Genomic DNA, 15,996 nt, shown 5'->3' on the forward strand with positions numbered 1-15,996 from the left:
ATTAAGATGTTGTTTGGTTCGTGAACTCTGATACTGTAATTCAAATTATGAACTTAGGATTCACCTGTTTTTGTGAATACGTTTTCTTTCCTCTTTTTGTACTTTATGAATAACTTTACCAGATGCATATTTTTGAATCATAAATATTGTTAGTGAACTGGAATAATTCCATGATTTATTTATGTATAAGCCATAGAATTGCTAAATTTACATATTTAATTAAATTTTAATTAGTTAAAATACATAAAATGGTCATTTTATTTACATAAATCTTTAAGATAAATATATAATAAATCAATTTTGAAATACTTTGTTGTTTTAAGTCATTTTCCCTCAATATTATAGAGTGCCTGTAAAGATTAAAGTCCAAAAAACACACGATGAGTATCTTAATTTTTGCTCGATCCCTCGAGAAAGTTGAAAGATGTCGCATTGGTTCTTGTAGATCCATACTATATATCATGGCATGGCACAAACAAGATAAATCTTTACATTTGTTGTAAAACATAGATAAAAAGACATAGGTAAGCAAACCATACTGTAACAATGTAACTCCAGTGCCGATTATTGAAGTTGTTCCTATGTTAGTTGAGGGTAAAAATATTAATTTAGTCTACTTTAAAAGGATTAATGACTACTTTGCTAATATATTCGAAAAGCTGATTAATTTTGGGGCAAGTGCATAAATAGCCATTCATAGGGATGTTATATTAGAGATTAGCAAGTATTTATTTTTATCCTGAAATTTTAAAATCTTCAGGACAACTCAGGACACTTTTGTCCCGAAAAATTAAACTGAAAAACTGAAATTCAGGATGCACCGGCTAATTCGTAAATAGTAACCCTTTATAGTGGCTACCTGTGTCATTTCTACCCCAATTTTTACCGAAATTTATCTGTGTTGGGCTTTTTCAAAGTTGCCGTTATGCCCGGTCCAGTCTCGAACAAGCATCGGGTTTCAGAGCAGTTCGAGTGTAACAATGGTGGAAGAAAATTTGCGTATACACACGTTCGCCGAAATTCCGTCGCCGGAGATATTCTCTTCTCAAATTGAACCCAAAAATGTTCCAGCGGTGACTTCTCTAATTGAGAAAATATACCTAGAGCAGTATACAAACACAATACTACATTTGTGCGGATGTGCTCAACAACGTTTTCTTTTTGTTGGGTTTAGGTTTTCAAGGGATGCATAAAGCATTGGAAAGCTTTCTCAAAATGGAATCCGTCGGACGGTGGCCTAATATACTTGCAGGTTTCCTTTTCCTGTTTCGTTGCTTTAAAATTATACTATTAAGTGACGCCTGATTCTGTTCAAATCATTAAGCTAAATAATAATGCATAGATTAAAATAAAATAACCAACTGTTTAGTGATGCCGCTTATGAACTGTAGGGCTGCCCGGTGTTGAGGTCTCGAATTTTCATATGATTGCTAATCATCGAAACTAAATTTGTTTGCCTTTGCGATTAGGTTTTGAAGTCGTAATATGAATTGCAACAATACTTTCCACAGTTTACTAGCAAAAGTTTTGCTGCAAAACTATACTGCTGCAGGAGGTGGAAATCTCTTCGCTTGCCTCTTTGCGCATGAAAGACAGCTAACTTTGATTCACCTTCCTTTCCATCAGGTTCTTGCAAATAGGAACCTTAAATGTTTCAATTAATCCATTGTTTTTGTTATGCAAGAATTGTTGTAGCAAGCTTGAATAAGAACAATATTCAGTTGAGGAATAGATTGCTAGCATAGAGACAGACTTCAAAGGCATTTTTGAACAATTATTGCTGGAAGAGTGAGATAAATGAAAGAGAAATAAATGATTCATTTGCATTTTAGAAGACTTTTTCTGTGCTATTTGTTATCAGAATTCTAGTCTAGGTTTTGCCTAAGAGATTCTTACTTAGGAGTCCTCAGTGCTTCGTTTCTCTATCGGCTATTAGGATGATAGGGACGACAGAGAGTCCTCTAGGCAGGTCCGGTTATTGCGTCCTTGTGTTTTGATTGTTCTTACCGAGCTAGTGAATCTAGGGTCAATCATTTTCTTTTGCAATATTCTTTTTTGGACATGCTAGATGCCTCGTATCGTATGTACAATAATAAGTCAGAAGAAAGAATGTTCTTAATCACACTCTGTTTTTCCTGAAAGGTAATCACCTGAATTTCTACATTATAAAAAAAGGGGGTAATAACTTGAAATAGTCATTCTCCCTTGTAGATTCATGAAGTAGATGCTGGTGATGCTTACAATAACTCTGATAGGGTTTAAGACTTTCACATACACATTTTATATGACTTTAGCTGGATTACAGGCTAACACAGTTTTGGTACAGGACAGTAAAATTATAATCATGTGAAGAAAAGTAGTATTTGTGAACTTCATATGCTCCGTATGTATTTTTAAAGACAATAGTGATTTATGTGCCCTTGCTGGAACTTTCATTTACTTATACTTGACTGTAGGAACGCGTAGGTTCAGTAGTCGTGGAAGCTATGCGGTCCAGATCTGCACCAGTCTTTTATGGTGATATTAGAAGCCATGAAAGGGTAACTTGTTCGTTTTTTGAGAAATTTGAAGAGCATGAAATGCAGACTCTGTACTCTTGAATGATTTGGTTCAGCTGACACTTTAACTTATATCATCCTCCATTTCAGGTCCCACTGTGTTTCTCTACCTTTATCGAATATTGCTTGTGCCTATTGGAAAATAGGGATGGAAGGCGAGATGCTTTTCTGGAATCTCAGAAGCATAGTCTTGCAGTATCTGACACTGATCAAGCTTTACTTTTTGGAGAAGCTCCTCAGCAATTTTATTTAGCACAGGTGGCAATTTCATTGGCGATAGGAGTGGTCTCATTGCTTTCTTTCTAATGGAGTGCAACTAATACTGGATAAAATCATTTCTTGTTCAGGTGCCAATTCTGAATTTTGAGAACAAGGAACACAAGCAACTGGAGTGCCTTGGAGAAGATATTCAAACGGTGTGAGAATGACTGCATTCCCTCTGCCTGATTACTCCTTGGTTTCTGGGCACAGAATTTCAACTTGATTGACATTTAAACCTCTACCTTGCAGCCTGTACCTTTGGAGACCAAAAGCCTGGCTTCTGTTAATTTGTGGATGAACAGCATGAATTCTAGATCTAGCACACACTACGATCCGCACCACAACCTCTTATGCATTGTATCTGGGTGCAAGGAAGGTTAGACATATCTGTATTTTACTGGAAAAATCTTCCTTCTCATGCTATGGAATTCTCTTGTGGGGGTTGTTGGAAGCAATTCCAACATTGTACATTTAGAGGGACCGGAACAACAGTGGACAAATAGAAAATCGTATATCGTTCTGAGTATTCTGTTCCTTTTCTGTCTGGTTGTCTCTCTCTCTTGAATGTTGATGCTTGGGAAGGAAACAGATTAGCTACATCGGTTTAATTCTTGGTGGCATCATTCTGTGCCACCTTTAAAGAGCAGCCGGTGTATGAAGCATCCCGCAGGGTCTGGGGAAGGGCCATATTCCAAGATATGTGATGTAGGAAGCTTACCCTGATGCAAGCATCAATGACTGATTCCATTGCTCGTATCCGTGACCTGTAGGTCATACGGAGACAACTTTACCGTTGCTCCAAGGCTCCTCGTCTCATTCTATGTCACCTTTGGCTTCTGGGAATCGCAGATTGTTATTTCAAAGACGAAAATGAAGAAAGGAGGAAGATAATGGGATTTTATTATTTATCCAAAATAAAGGATTACATCTGGCTATTTGTTCTCACCTGCTAGTTACATGTACTAGTCGAAGCTACCACAATTGCCGTTTTAATAGATCTGGTTTCAATTCTAAGGCTTGAGCCCTGGTGCAACCCAATCACAAAGGGAAGTGTTTTGAGTCTCCTCCCACTGTCCTAACCCATGTCTTAGCTCTATCATAGTTGTCCTTAATCACCCTAGTATGAGCTACAAGGACACCTCTAGCCTCCAAACATTTCCATAGAACTTCCCTCGGGCCTTTTTCTAGGTCATTGAACACCTTATGCAAATCCCTCTTCCTCTCCCAATATTGTTCCACCAATTTCCTTACCAGGTGAGTGGCCATCGTAGTCGATTGCCATGGCATTAATCCGAACTGGTTCTCGAAAATAGACACTGTCCTTCTCACCCTTACCTCTAGCACCCTCTACCAATCTTTCATAGTGTTGTTTAGCAGCTTGATACCCCTATAAGTGTTGCAATTCTGGATATCACCCTTGTTCTTGTACAATGGAATTATTGTACTCCACCTCTATTCTTCGGACATCTTGTTCGTCCTAAAAATTCCCTAGTTGATACCCCTATAGTTGTTGCAATTCTGGATATCACCCTTGTTCTTGTACAACAGAATCATCGTACTCCACCTCCAATTCGAACACCTTCTTCGTCCTAAAAATTACATTAAACAACCCAGTAAGCCACTCTAAGGCTGCCCTGCTTGCGTTCTTCCAAAATTCCATCGGGATTTCGTCTGGCCCGGTCGCTCTTCCCCTGCTCATCTTACATATGGCCCCCTCAAAATCTCTACAACAACAACAACAATTACCCAGTAAAATCCCACATAGTGGGGTCTAGGAAGGGTAATGTGTACGCAGACCTTACCCCTGCCCCGATAGGGGCAGAGAGGCTGTTTCCGTTAGACCCTCGACTCAGGAAGACGAAAATAAAGTAAGAAAAAGCAAGAGGAGAGAATTCATTAGTAACTCCAGTAGAAATCGTAATAGTAACAGAAACATAAAAACCGAAAGATGAATGACATGCAATAACAGTAACCATAATCTAAGGCCAGGGGCTAAGATAAACAACAAGAATAGTGTGGGTCCCACGTAAACTGTAAGCCATCTAAGGCCAATCCTAATCCAACCCCGCCTCGCCCCCGGAATGAAGTAAGGAAAGCTTTACTCCCCCTATCCTACAACCCTAATGCTTGACCTCCAGGCCTTCCTATCAAGGGCCATGTCCTCGGAAATGAGCAGTCGCGCCATGTCCTGCCTGATCACCTCTCTCTAATTCTTCTTAGGTCTCCCTCTACCTCTCCTCGTACCCACCACGGCTAACCGCTCACACCTCCTCACCGGTGCATCGGGGCTTCTCCTCTGCACGTGCCCGAACCATTTGAGCCTCGCCTCCCGCATCTTGTCATCCACAGGGGCGACGCCCACCTTCTTCCGAATATCTTCATTCCTAATCTTGTCTATCCTAGTGTGCCCGCACATCCACCTCAGCATCCGCATCTCTGCTACTTTTATCCTCTGGATGTGGGAGTTCTTAACCGGCCAGCACTCTGCCCCATACAACATGGCCGGTCTAACTACAACTCTATAAAACTTTCCTTTGAGCATCGGTGGCACTTTCTTGTCACACAAGACTCCAGATGCAAGCCTCCATTTCATCCAGCCCGCCCCTATGCGGTGGGTGACGTCCTCGTCGATCTCTCCGTCCCCCTGAATCATTGACCCAAGGTACCTGAAGCTATCTCTCTTGGGGATGACATATGGCTCAAGCCTCACGCCCCCGCCTACATCCCTCGACTCAGCGCTAAACTTGCATTCCAGGTACTCTGTCTTAGACCGGCTTAATTTGAAACCCTTAGACTCGAGAGTCTGTCTCCAAACCTCCAATCTCTCGTTATCAGCCCTCGTCTCGTCAATTAGAACTATGTCGTCAGCAAACAACATACACCATGGCACCTCCCCTTGAATATGGTGTGTCAAAGCATCCATCACCAAGGCAAATAAGAACGGGCTAAGCGCTGAGCCTTGGTGTAATCCCATAACAACCGGGAAATGCTCCGAGTCGCCTCCCACCGTCCGAACCTTAGTCTTAGCTCCATCATACATGTCCTTGATCACTCGTATGTAGGCTACCGGCACGCCCTTCGCCTCAAGACATCTCTAGAGCACCTCCCTAGGAACCTTATCATACGCTTTCTCCAAGTCGATAAACACCATATGCAGATCCTTCTTCTTATCCCTGTACTGTTCCACCAACCTCCTAATAAGGTGGATAGCTTTCGTAGTGGAGCGGCCCGGCATGAACCCAAACTGATTGTAGGATATAGGCGTCGTCTTCCTTACCCTCACCTCCCCACCCTCCCCCAGACTTTCATGGTATGGCTAAGTAACTTGATACCCCTATAATTATTACAACACTGGATATCACCTTTGTTCTTGTACAACGGTACCACTGTACTCGACCTCCATTCATCCGGCATCCTAATTACATTGAACAACCCAGTCAACCATTCCAATCCTGCTTTACCCAGACACTTCCAAAACTCAATCGGAATCTCATCTGGCCCGGTCGCTCTACCCCTACTCATCTTACGCAACGCCCCCACGACCTCCTCCACCTTAATGCGCCTGCAATACCTAAAATCTCGTAGACTCTCCGAATGCCCTAAGTCCCCTAGCGCTATATCCCGGTCCCCCTCCTCGTTCAGAAGACCATAAAAGTACGTCTGCCATCTCTGCTTGATCTGGGGCTCTCCCATCAATACTCTACCATCCTCGTCTTTGATGCACCTTACTTGGTCCAGATCCCGGGCCTTCCTCTCCCTCGCTTTAGCCAGCCGAAACAACTTCCTTTCCCCGCCTTTCTCCCCTAATTCCTCGTATAGACGGCTAAACGCTGCATTCTTAGCCTCCGTGACCGCCAACTTTGCCTCCTTCCTAGCCACTTTGTACCTCTCTCTATTCGCACTCCTCTCCTCCTCGCTTGTGCTCCCTGCTAACTTCGCGTACGCTACCTTCTTCGCCTCCACTTTGCCTTGGACTGTGTCATTCCACCACCAGTCTCCTTGATGTCTGCCAGAAAAACCCTTCGATACACCTAGCACCTCTCTCGCCGCCTCCCTCACAAGGTTCGCCATCGTCGACCACATAGTGCTCGCGTCTCCACTACTCCTCCAAGCACCCATAGCGGATAACTTCCCCTCCAACTCCTGGGCTTTATCCTCGGTTAAAGCTCCCCATCTAATCCTCGATCGGCCACGAGCATACCTCTTCTTCTTCTTCCTCATAATGCCGATGTCCATCACTAAGAGCCTATGTTGAGTCGCGAGGGTCTCTCCTGGGATAACCTTGCAATCCTTGCACAACCCTCTATCACACCTTCTGAGGAGAAGATAATCGATCTGAGTCTTCACCGCGGAACGCCGAAAAGTAACCAAATGCTCCTCCCTCTTCGGAATAGTCGAGTTCGCAATCACCAGCTCGAAAGCCTTAGCGAAGTCTAACAACGAAGTACCTCCTCCGTTCCTATCCCCAAAGCCAAAGCCACCATGCACCTCGCTATAACTATCAACAGCCGCCCCAATATGGCCATTAAAATCCCCTCCAATAAATAGCCTTTCAGTAGGTGGAATACTACGCACAATCTCGTCCAAGCCCTCCCAGAAGCGCCTCTTAACCTCCTCATCCAAGCCCGCTTGCGGCGCGTAAGCGCTAACGACATTGAGGGTGCACTCAGCGATCACCAGCTTAATAAACATTAGCCTATCATTCACTCGCCTAACCTCAACCACAGACTCTCTAAGATCCCTATCCACCAAGATACCCACTCCATTCTTACCCCTCACGACTCCAGAGTACCACAACTTATACCCATCCGCATTCCTCGCCTTCGTCCCCGCCCACCTAGTCTCCTGGACACAAGCTATATTAACCTTTCTCTTCTGGAGAATCTTTGCCAACTCAATAGACTTACCCGTCAGCGTGCCTATGTTCCACGACCCGATCCTCAATCTACAAGCTCCCTCTTTCCCCTTACCCTCCTTTCCACTCGTCCCAACCCCTGACCCCCTCCCCACCCCCCTACTTTCCCCCGGTACCCCTCGAGGACATGACCTTACTCTATCATCCCACACCACAGCCACTATACCTACGACAATCTCCGGAAAACACTAGCACGGACCCCTCAAAATCTCTACAATACCCAAAATCTCGACGACTCTCGGAGTGCTCCAAATCACCCAACGCAATGTTCCTGTCCCCCTCCTAGTTCAAGAGTTTATGGAGGTATATCTGCCATCTTCGTCTAATATGTGTCTCTTCCACCAATACTTGGCCTTTCTCGTCTTTGATGCACTTTACTTGATCCAGGTCACGGGCCTTCCTCCCTCTCACCTTGGCTAGCCTGTACAACTTCTTGCTCCCACCTTTGTCCCCAAGTTTTTCATACAAACGTTCAAACGCGGCAGTTTTAGCCGCTGTAATCGCTAACTTTGCCTCCTTAGCCTTCTTGTACCACTCTCTATTTGTCTCGTTTTATACCAGTCTTAGCTCGTTTTTCTCATTCTATACCAGTCTTAGGCCACTTTATTTGCGATGGACGTTCTGGCACAACACATCGAAGGGGAGGTTCAACGATGCTATTTACAGATAACATAGTACTGATTAACGAGGCGCAAGGTAGTGTTAATGCGATACAAGAGATTTGGAGACAGACCTCGGAGTCAAAAGGTTTCCAGTTGAGCAGGACCAAAATAGAATACTCGGAGTGCAAACTCAGTGACGTAACTAATGAAGCAAACGTGGCCGTGGGGCTTGATTCACAAGTCATCCTCAAGAGAGGAAGTTTCAAGTACCTTGGGGTCAGTAATTAGGTAATGGGAAGGTTGATGAGGATGTTACACATCGTATTGGAGGCGGGTGGATGACAACATCTGGCGTTTTGTGTGATAAGAATTTGCCACCAAGACTTAAAGGTAAGTTCTACAAAGTGGTGGTTAGATCGACTATGCTGTATGGTGCAGACTGTTGGCCTGTCGGCAAATCCCATGTCCAGAAAATAAAAGTAGCAGAGCAGAAATGAGGATGTTGAGATGGATATGTGGGCATACCAAGAGAGATAAGATTTGAAATGAAGATATTCAGGACAAGGTGGGAGTGGCCCCCAGTAAAGGACAAGGTGGGAATGACGCTAAGATGGTTTGGGCATGTGAAGAGGAGAGACACAGATGCCCAGTAAGGAGGTGTGAGAGGTTGGCCTTGGTGGATCAGGGGAGAGGTAGAGGTAGGCCAAAAAAGTATTGGGGAGAGGTGATTAGGCAGGATATGGTGCAACTACAACTTACCAAGGATATGTGTCACGACCCTAGTTCACCAACCGTGAACATGTCATGACGGCACCTGGTCCCCATGACCAGGTAAGCCTAACATTTGCGGAAATATAATAATTGCGGAAAAATAGAGAAAATCAAATCAAATATCTAAAGGAAACTGTACTGAATGCCGCTTGGCAAGTACAACTCAATATCACAAGTCTAAAACAATTCCCAAAACCCGGAAACTCACGGGCAACACAGGCTACAGAAGTGTATAGTGAAGGTTCCAAACTCCAGAATTTCTAACAACCGAACGAAGGAAAACTAAGTACTAAAGATAGAATAAGAGGGAGACTCGTCGGTCTGCGGACGCAGCAGATCTACCTCGAAGTCTCCGTAGTCCTCCTGCCTCACTGATAGTGCGCCTGAGTGGAGGTACCTGGATGATCTGCACATGAAAAACATGTGCAGGAAGGGCATGAGTACACCACAGCGGTACTCAGTAAGTGCCAAGCCTAACCTCGGTTGGGTAGTGACGAGGAAGGTCAGGGCCCTAGTGAGACAAAATATAATAATAATAATTTAACAATATAAAAATCTGATAGATATAATAAGTACAGCAGTGAGATAAGACAAGTCAACGAGGCTATAACAACTACACGAGTACAGAATAAACACAGAGTAAACACAGCTCAATACCAATGATAACAATGAGGGTCTCCCAGGATACCGTCCTGTAGCCCTTTTTTCTCAACTGCCCAGTGGATCTCCCGGCATACCGTCCCGTAGTCCATCATATGTGTACATCCGAAGGATCTCCCGGGATACCTTCCCGTAGTCCAACCACCAATGTGCAGGGGGATCTATCGGGAATCTAACCCGCAGTCCCAAAGTAAAAGTGCAGGGGGATCTATCGGGAATCTAACCCGCAGTCCCAAAGTAAAAGTGCAGGGGGATCTATCGGGAATCGAACCCGCAGTCCCAAAGTAAACAAACAAGGGGGGAGGGAGCTACCGGAATCCCACATCCGTAGTCCCAATGTAAATGCGCAATCACAACCAGAAGGTACACGGAAACGAAGTACAAAAGACAAGCAACAGGTAGTACTGGCCTAGCATGCTCCACGTAGTACAGTCAAGGCAACTTAAGCAATTAGGCAAGTTAAATCAACTAAACATGCTTTCCTAATCTAGCACAGGTTATAATTGCAAGTAGAATAAAGCAAATATGAAAGGAACTCAATCTCAATATCTTAAGGAAACCGGATTTTCAACAATTGGCTCAAGTACGCGCCCGTCACCTCGCGTACAAGGCACTCAAATCAACAATAACAAATCCTAAGGGGAAAGGTTCCCCCACACAAGGTTAGACAAGCCACTTACCTCGAACCGGCTCAATATCAATAGAAACCACGCCTTTGCCACGAGTATCCGACTCCAAATGGCCCAAATCTATTCAATCCAATTACATATCATAAATAATATTGCAAACAACTGATTCCACTATTAAAGTTAAAGCTAGGGCGCGAAAATAGATAAAATGACCAAAACGCCCCTCAAGCCGACGTCTCGGAATCGAATAATATTCACATCTTTAGAACCCTCGTACTCTCACGAGTCTAACCATATAAAAATCTCCCAAATCGGATGTCAAATGCCCACTCAAAACTCAATAGTCTAGCCAATGAAGTTTTAACCCAATTACCCAATTTTTGGTCCAAAATTCGAATTCCAATGGTGTACTTAGCTATATAATGATGAAATATAATGAAAAGGAATCCAGGAAACGTTACCCAATGATTTTCTCTTCGAAACCCACTCAAAATCGCCTTCTCCCGAGCTCTCAATCGATTTTCAAACTTATGAAATTAAACCCTCGAAATTGATATTTCAGAACAGTCATTTCCGCTTCTGCGGACAAGGGACCGCTTCTGCGGTCCCGCTTAAGCGGAAAGCCAACCGCTTCTGCGGTTTTCATTAAAAGGGGCAGGACCGCATCTGCGGTAGCTGGGCCGCTTCTGCGGCTTCGCTTCTGCGGAAGTGGCACCGCTTCTGCGGCTCCTGAGGAAGGGGGCACAAGCCGCTTCTGCGACGTCCAAGGCCGCTTCTGCGGCTCCGCTTCTGCGGTTCCCAAGCCGCAGAAGCGAAAATACCAGAAAGAAAAATACCAGCTGCAGCAATTACTTAGAAATTTCTCCGTTAACCACCCGGAATCATCCCGAGGCCCCCGGGACCTCAACCAAAAGCACCAATACCACCTAATACCTTATTCAAACCTGTACCAATCCTTTAAACACCTAAAACAACACCGGAAACTCGATTAAATCAAAGATTCAAGCCTAAGAACTACAAGTTTCTTCCAAATACGCTTTCGATCAAAAACCTAACCAAAACACGTCCGAATGACCTGAAATTTTGCACACACATCCCAAATGACATGACGGAGCTACTGCAACTTCCGGAATTCCAATCCGACCCTCGGATCAAAAACTCACTATCGAACCGGAAACTTCAAAAATTTAAACTTCGGCATTTCAAGCCTAAATGAGCTACGAGCTCCCAAAATACATTCCGAACACGCTTCCAACCCCGAAATCACCTAACGGAGCTAACGGAACCATCGAATTTCCATTCCGAGGTCGTCTTCATACTGTTCCGACTACGGACCACTTTTCAACACTTAAGCTCTCATTTAGGGACTAAGTGTCCCAAAACTTTCCAAAACTCAACACCGAACGTCCCGGCAAACCAAAATAGCAGAAATGAACTTAGGGGAAGCAGTTAATGGGGGATCGGGGCGTAAATTCCAAAAACGACCGGCCGGGTCGTTACATCCTCCTACACTTAAACATTCGTTCGTCCTCGAACGAGCATAGAGAACATACCTGAAGTAGTGAAAAGATGAGGGTACTGGCTGCGCATATCCTGCTCGGTCTCCCAAGTCGCCTCCTCGGCCGGCTGACCCCACCACTGAACCTTCTCTGAAGCTATGTTCTTTGACCTCAACTTCCTGATCTGCCTGTCCAATATAGCCACTGGCTCCTCAACATAGGATAGATCCTTGTCCAACTGGACTGAACTGAAATCCAACACGTGCGACGGATCACCGTGATACCTCCGGAGCATCGAAACATGAAATACCGGATGAACTCCGGCCAAGCTGGGAGGTAAGGCAAGCTCATAGGCAACCTCCCCAACTCGCCTCAAGATCTCAAAAGGGCCAATAAACCTCGGACTCAGCTTCCCTTTCTTTCCAAACCTCATGACGCCCTTCATAGGCGAGACCCGAAGCAGAACCCGCTCACCAACCATATATGAAACATCACGAACCTTCCTGTCCGCGTAACTCTTCTGTCTAGACTGGGCTGTACGGAGTCTGTCCTGAATCACCTTGACCTTCTCCAATGCATCCTGAACCATCTCTGTACCCAATAGCCTGGCCTCACCCGGCTCAAACCAACCCACCGGAGATCTACACCTCCTGCCATATAAAGCCTCATACGGCGCCATCTGAATGCTGGACTGATAACTGTTGTTATAAGCAAACTCCGCCAATGGCAAGAAATGATCCCAAGACCCTCCAAACTCAATCACGCACGCACGGAGCATGTCCTCAAGAATCTGAATAGTGCGCTCGGACTGTCCGTCCGTCTGGGGGTGAAATGCTGTGCTCAACTCCACCCGAGTGCCTAACTCCTGCTGCACAGCTCTCCAGAACCGCGATGTAAACTGAGTACCTCTGTCTGAAATGATAGAAACTGGAATACCATGCAAACGGACGATCTCCCTGATATAAATCTCCGCCAACCGCTCCGATGAATAAGTGGTACACACAGGAATGAAATGAGCGGACTTGGTCAGCCGGTCCACAATAACCCAAATGGAATCAAACTTCTTCAAGGTCCGTGGAAGTCCAGATACAAAATCCATGGTGATGCGCTCCCATTTCCACTCCGGAATCTCTATCTGCTGGAGCAACCCACCCGGGCGCTGGTGCTCATACTTCACCTGCTGGCAGTTGAGGCATCTAGACACATAACCAACTATATCCTTCTTCATCCGCCTCCACCAGTAGTGCTGCCTCAGGTCCTGATACATCTTCGCGGCACCCGGATGGATGGAATACCGCGAACTATGGGCCTCTGCTAGAATCAACTCTCGAAGGCCATCAACATTGGGCACACAAATCCGGCCCTGCATCCTCATTACTCCATCATCTCCAATGGTCACATCTCTGGCATCCCCACGCTGGACCCTGTCCTGAAGGACAAGCAAATGAGGGTCATCATACTGCCGCTCCCTGATACGGTCAAATAGGGAAGACCGGGAAACCACACAGGCTAGAACCCGACTGGGCTCCGAAAGATCCAATCTCACGAACTGGCTGGCTAAGGCCTGAACATCCATCGCCATAGGCCTCTCTGAAGCTGGTAAATATGCCAAACTCCCCAAACTCTCCGCCCGGCGACTCAAGGCATCCGCCACCACATTGGCCTTGCCCGGGTGATATAGGATAGTGATGTCATAATCCTTCAGCAGCTCTAACCACCTCCTCTGACGCATATTGAGATCCTTTTGCTTGAGCAAGTGCTGCAAACTCCGATGATCAGTATAGATCTCACAAGGCACACCATACAGGTAATGACGCCAGATCTTCAAGGCATGAACAATGGCAGCTAACTCAAGGTCGTGGACAGGGTAATTCTTTTCATGTACCTTCAACTGTCTGGACGCGTAGGCAATCACCCTACCGTCCTGCATCAACACTGCTCCAAGGCCAACTCTCGAGGCGTCACAATAGACAGTATAAGACCCCGAACCGGTAGGCAACATCAAGATAGGGGCTGTAGTCAAAGCTGTCTTGAGCTTCTGAAAGCTCGCCTCACACTCCTCTGTCCACTGAAATGGGGCACCCTTCTGGGTCAATCTAGTCATAGGGGCAGCAATCGATGAAAATCCCTCCACGAAACGACGGTAGTAACCCGCCAAGCCAAGGAAACTGCGAATCTCTGTAGCTGAGGACGGCCTGGGCCAACTCTGCACGGCCTCTACCTTCCTCGGATCCACCCGAATACCCTCACTAGAAATCACATGGCCTAAGAATGCCACAGAACTCAGCCAAAACTCACATTTTGAGAACTTTGCATATAACTTTTTCTCCCTCAAGGTCTGTAGCACGGTCCTCAGATGCTGCTCATGATCTTCCCGACTCCGGGAATACACCAGAATATCATCAATAAAAACAATCACGAACGAGTCAAGATATGGCCTGAACACACTGTGCATCAAATGCATGAAAGCTGCAGGGGCATTGGTCAGCCCAAATGACATAACAGGAACTCGTAATGGCCGTATCGAGTCCTGAAGGCAGCTTCGGGATATTTGGCTCCCGAATCTTCAACTGATGGTAACCTGAGCGCAAGTCAATCTTAGAGAACACCTGTGCGCCCTGAAGCTGGTCAAACAGATCATCTATAGTGAGGCAAAGGATAACGGTCTTCACTGTAACCTGTTCAACTGGCGGTAGTCAATACACATGCGCATAGAACCATCCTTTTTCTTCACAAACAAAACAGGAGCACCCCACGGTGAAACACTGGGTCGAATAAAACCCTTACCAAGCAATTCCTGCAACTGATCCTTCAACTCCTTCAACTCAGGAGGAGCCATACGATACGGAGGAATGGAAATGGGCTGGGTGCCCGAAAACAGATCAATGCCGAAATCAATGTCTCTATCAGGCGGCATGCCCGGAAGATCAGCTGGAAATACATCGGGATAATCCCGTACCACTGGAACAGAATCAACAGAAGGGGTATCAACACTAACATCTCTCACATAAGCCAAATACGCGGCACACCCCTTCTCAACCATGCGCTGAGCTTTAAGAAAAGAGATAACTCTATTGGGAGTGTGATCTAAAGTACCACTCCACTCAACACGCGGAATACCTGGCATAGCCAGCGTCACAGTCTTGGCGTGACAATCAAGAATAGCAAAGTGGGGCGACAACCAGTCCATGCCCAGAATAATGTCAAAATCCACCATACCGAGTAATAATAATTCTGCTCTGGTCTCAAAACCACGAATAGTAACCAAACATGACCGATAAACGCGGTCCACAACAAGAGAATCTCCCACAGGAGTAGAAACATAAACGGGGGCACTCAAAGAATCCCGAGGCACACCCAAATGAGGAGCAAAGTAAGAAGATACATAAGAGTAAGTAGAGCCCGGATCGAATAGAACCGATGCCTCTCTGTGACAAACTAGAATAATACCTGTAATGACGGAGTCAGAGGCAACAGCCTCAGTACGAGCAAGAATAGCATAATATCTGGCCCGGCCCCTCTCTCGAGGGTGACCTCTATCTCCCCGACCTCCACCCCTAGCCGGCTGGGCAGGTGGGGTAGCTGCTGGAGCTGTGATCATGGCCTGAGAACTCCGAGGAGCGCGCCGCGGCTGAGCAGTCTGTGAAGATGCACCCCTACCAAGTCTGGGGCAGTCCCTAACCATGTGGCGTGTATCACCGCACTCGAAACAAGCTCTGGGAGGACGCGGTGGCTGTGACTGGCTGGGACTAGGCCTGCTGGACTGGCCTCTGGAAACACCCCGCGCAGGAGGCGCGCTAGAACTGGAGGTGCATAGTAAGGCTCCTGAGGTGCAGGTGGAGCTTGGAGTCTGCCGGCTGCTGGAAGGCTGAATGAACAGGGCACCCGGCAGTACCCCACATAACCGGCCTGCTGAGTGGGGTACCGAGCACCGAGTAGTAGTCGAACCCCGGCTCCTCGGGAACGACCCGTTCTTACGGGCCCCTTCCCCGTCTCCGTTCCCTCGGCCTCCCCCGTGGGACCAAAACGGTCCAAACGTTCCCCCCCGTAAGAAAACCTTTCCCCGTCCCCGTTAAAGGCCCTAAAAGTTCCGGCCCTTTC

At 46.1% G+C, this 15,996-nt stretch overlaps 1 protein-coding gene across 5 annotated transcripts in view; it reads left to right on the forward strand.

Annotated features, from left to right (window-relative positions):
• The first annotated feature begins 912 nt into the window (after window positions 1-912).
• LOC109242842 overlaps window positions 913-15,996 on the forward strand; it is a 27,194-nt gene continuing 12,110 nt past the window's right edge. For 2 of the 5 annotated variants that reach the window (XM_019409708.1, XM_019409705.1), the window contains exons 1-6: window positions 913-1,073; window positions 1,175-1,252; window positions 2,457-2,540; window positions 2,649-2,816; window positions 2,906-2,974; window positions 3,069-3,195. In XM_019409708.1, the coding sequence (XP_019265253.1) occupies window positions 981-1,073; window positions 1,175-1,252; window positions 2,457-2,540; window positions 2,649-2,816; window positions 2,906-2,974; window positions 3,069-3,195 (619 nt within the window). In that variant the 5' untranslated portion in view covers window positions 913-980. Of the gene's footprint in view, window positions 1,253-1,469; window positions 1,627-2,456; window positions 2,541-2,648; window positions 2,817-2,905; window positions 2,975-3,068; window positions 3,196-15,996 lie in introns of all 5 variants that reach the window. The other 3 variants (XM_019409706.1, XM_019409707.1, XM_019409709.1) reach the window with 3 other exon arrangements.

The sequence above is a fragment of the Nicotiana attenuata genome, unplaced genomic scaffold (assembly GCF_001879085.1).
Source record: "Nicotiana attenuata strain UT unplaced genomic scaffold, NIATTr2, whole genome shotgun sequence".
Lineage (NCBI taxonomy): Eukaryota > Viridiplantae > Streptophyta > Magnoliopsida > Solanales > Solanaceae > Nicotiana > Nicotiana attenuata.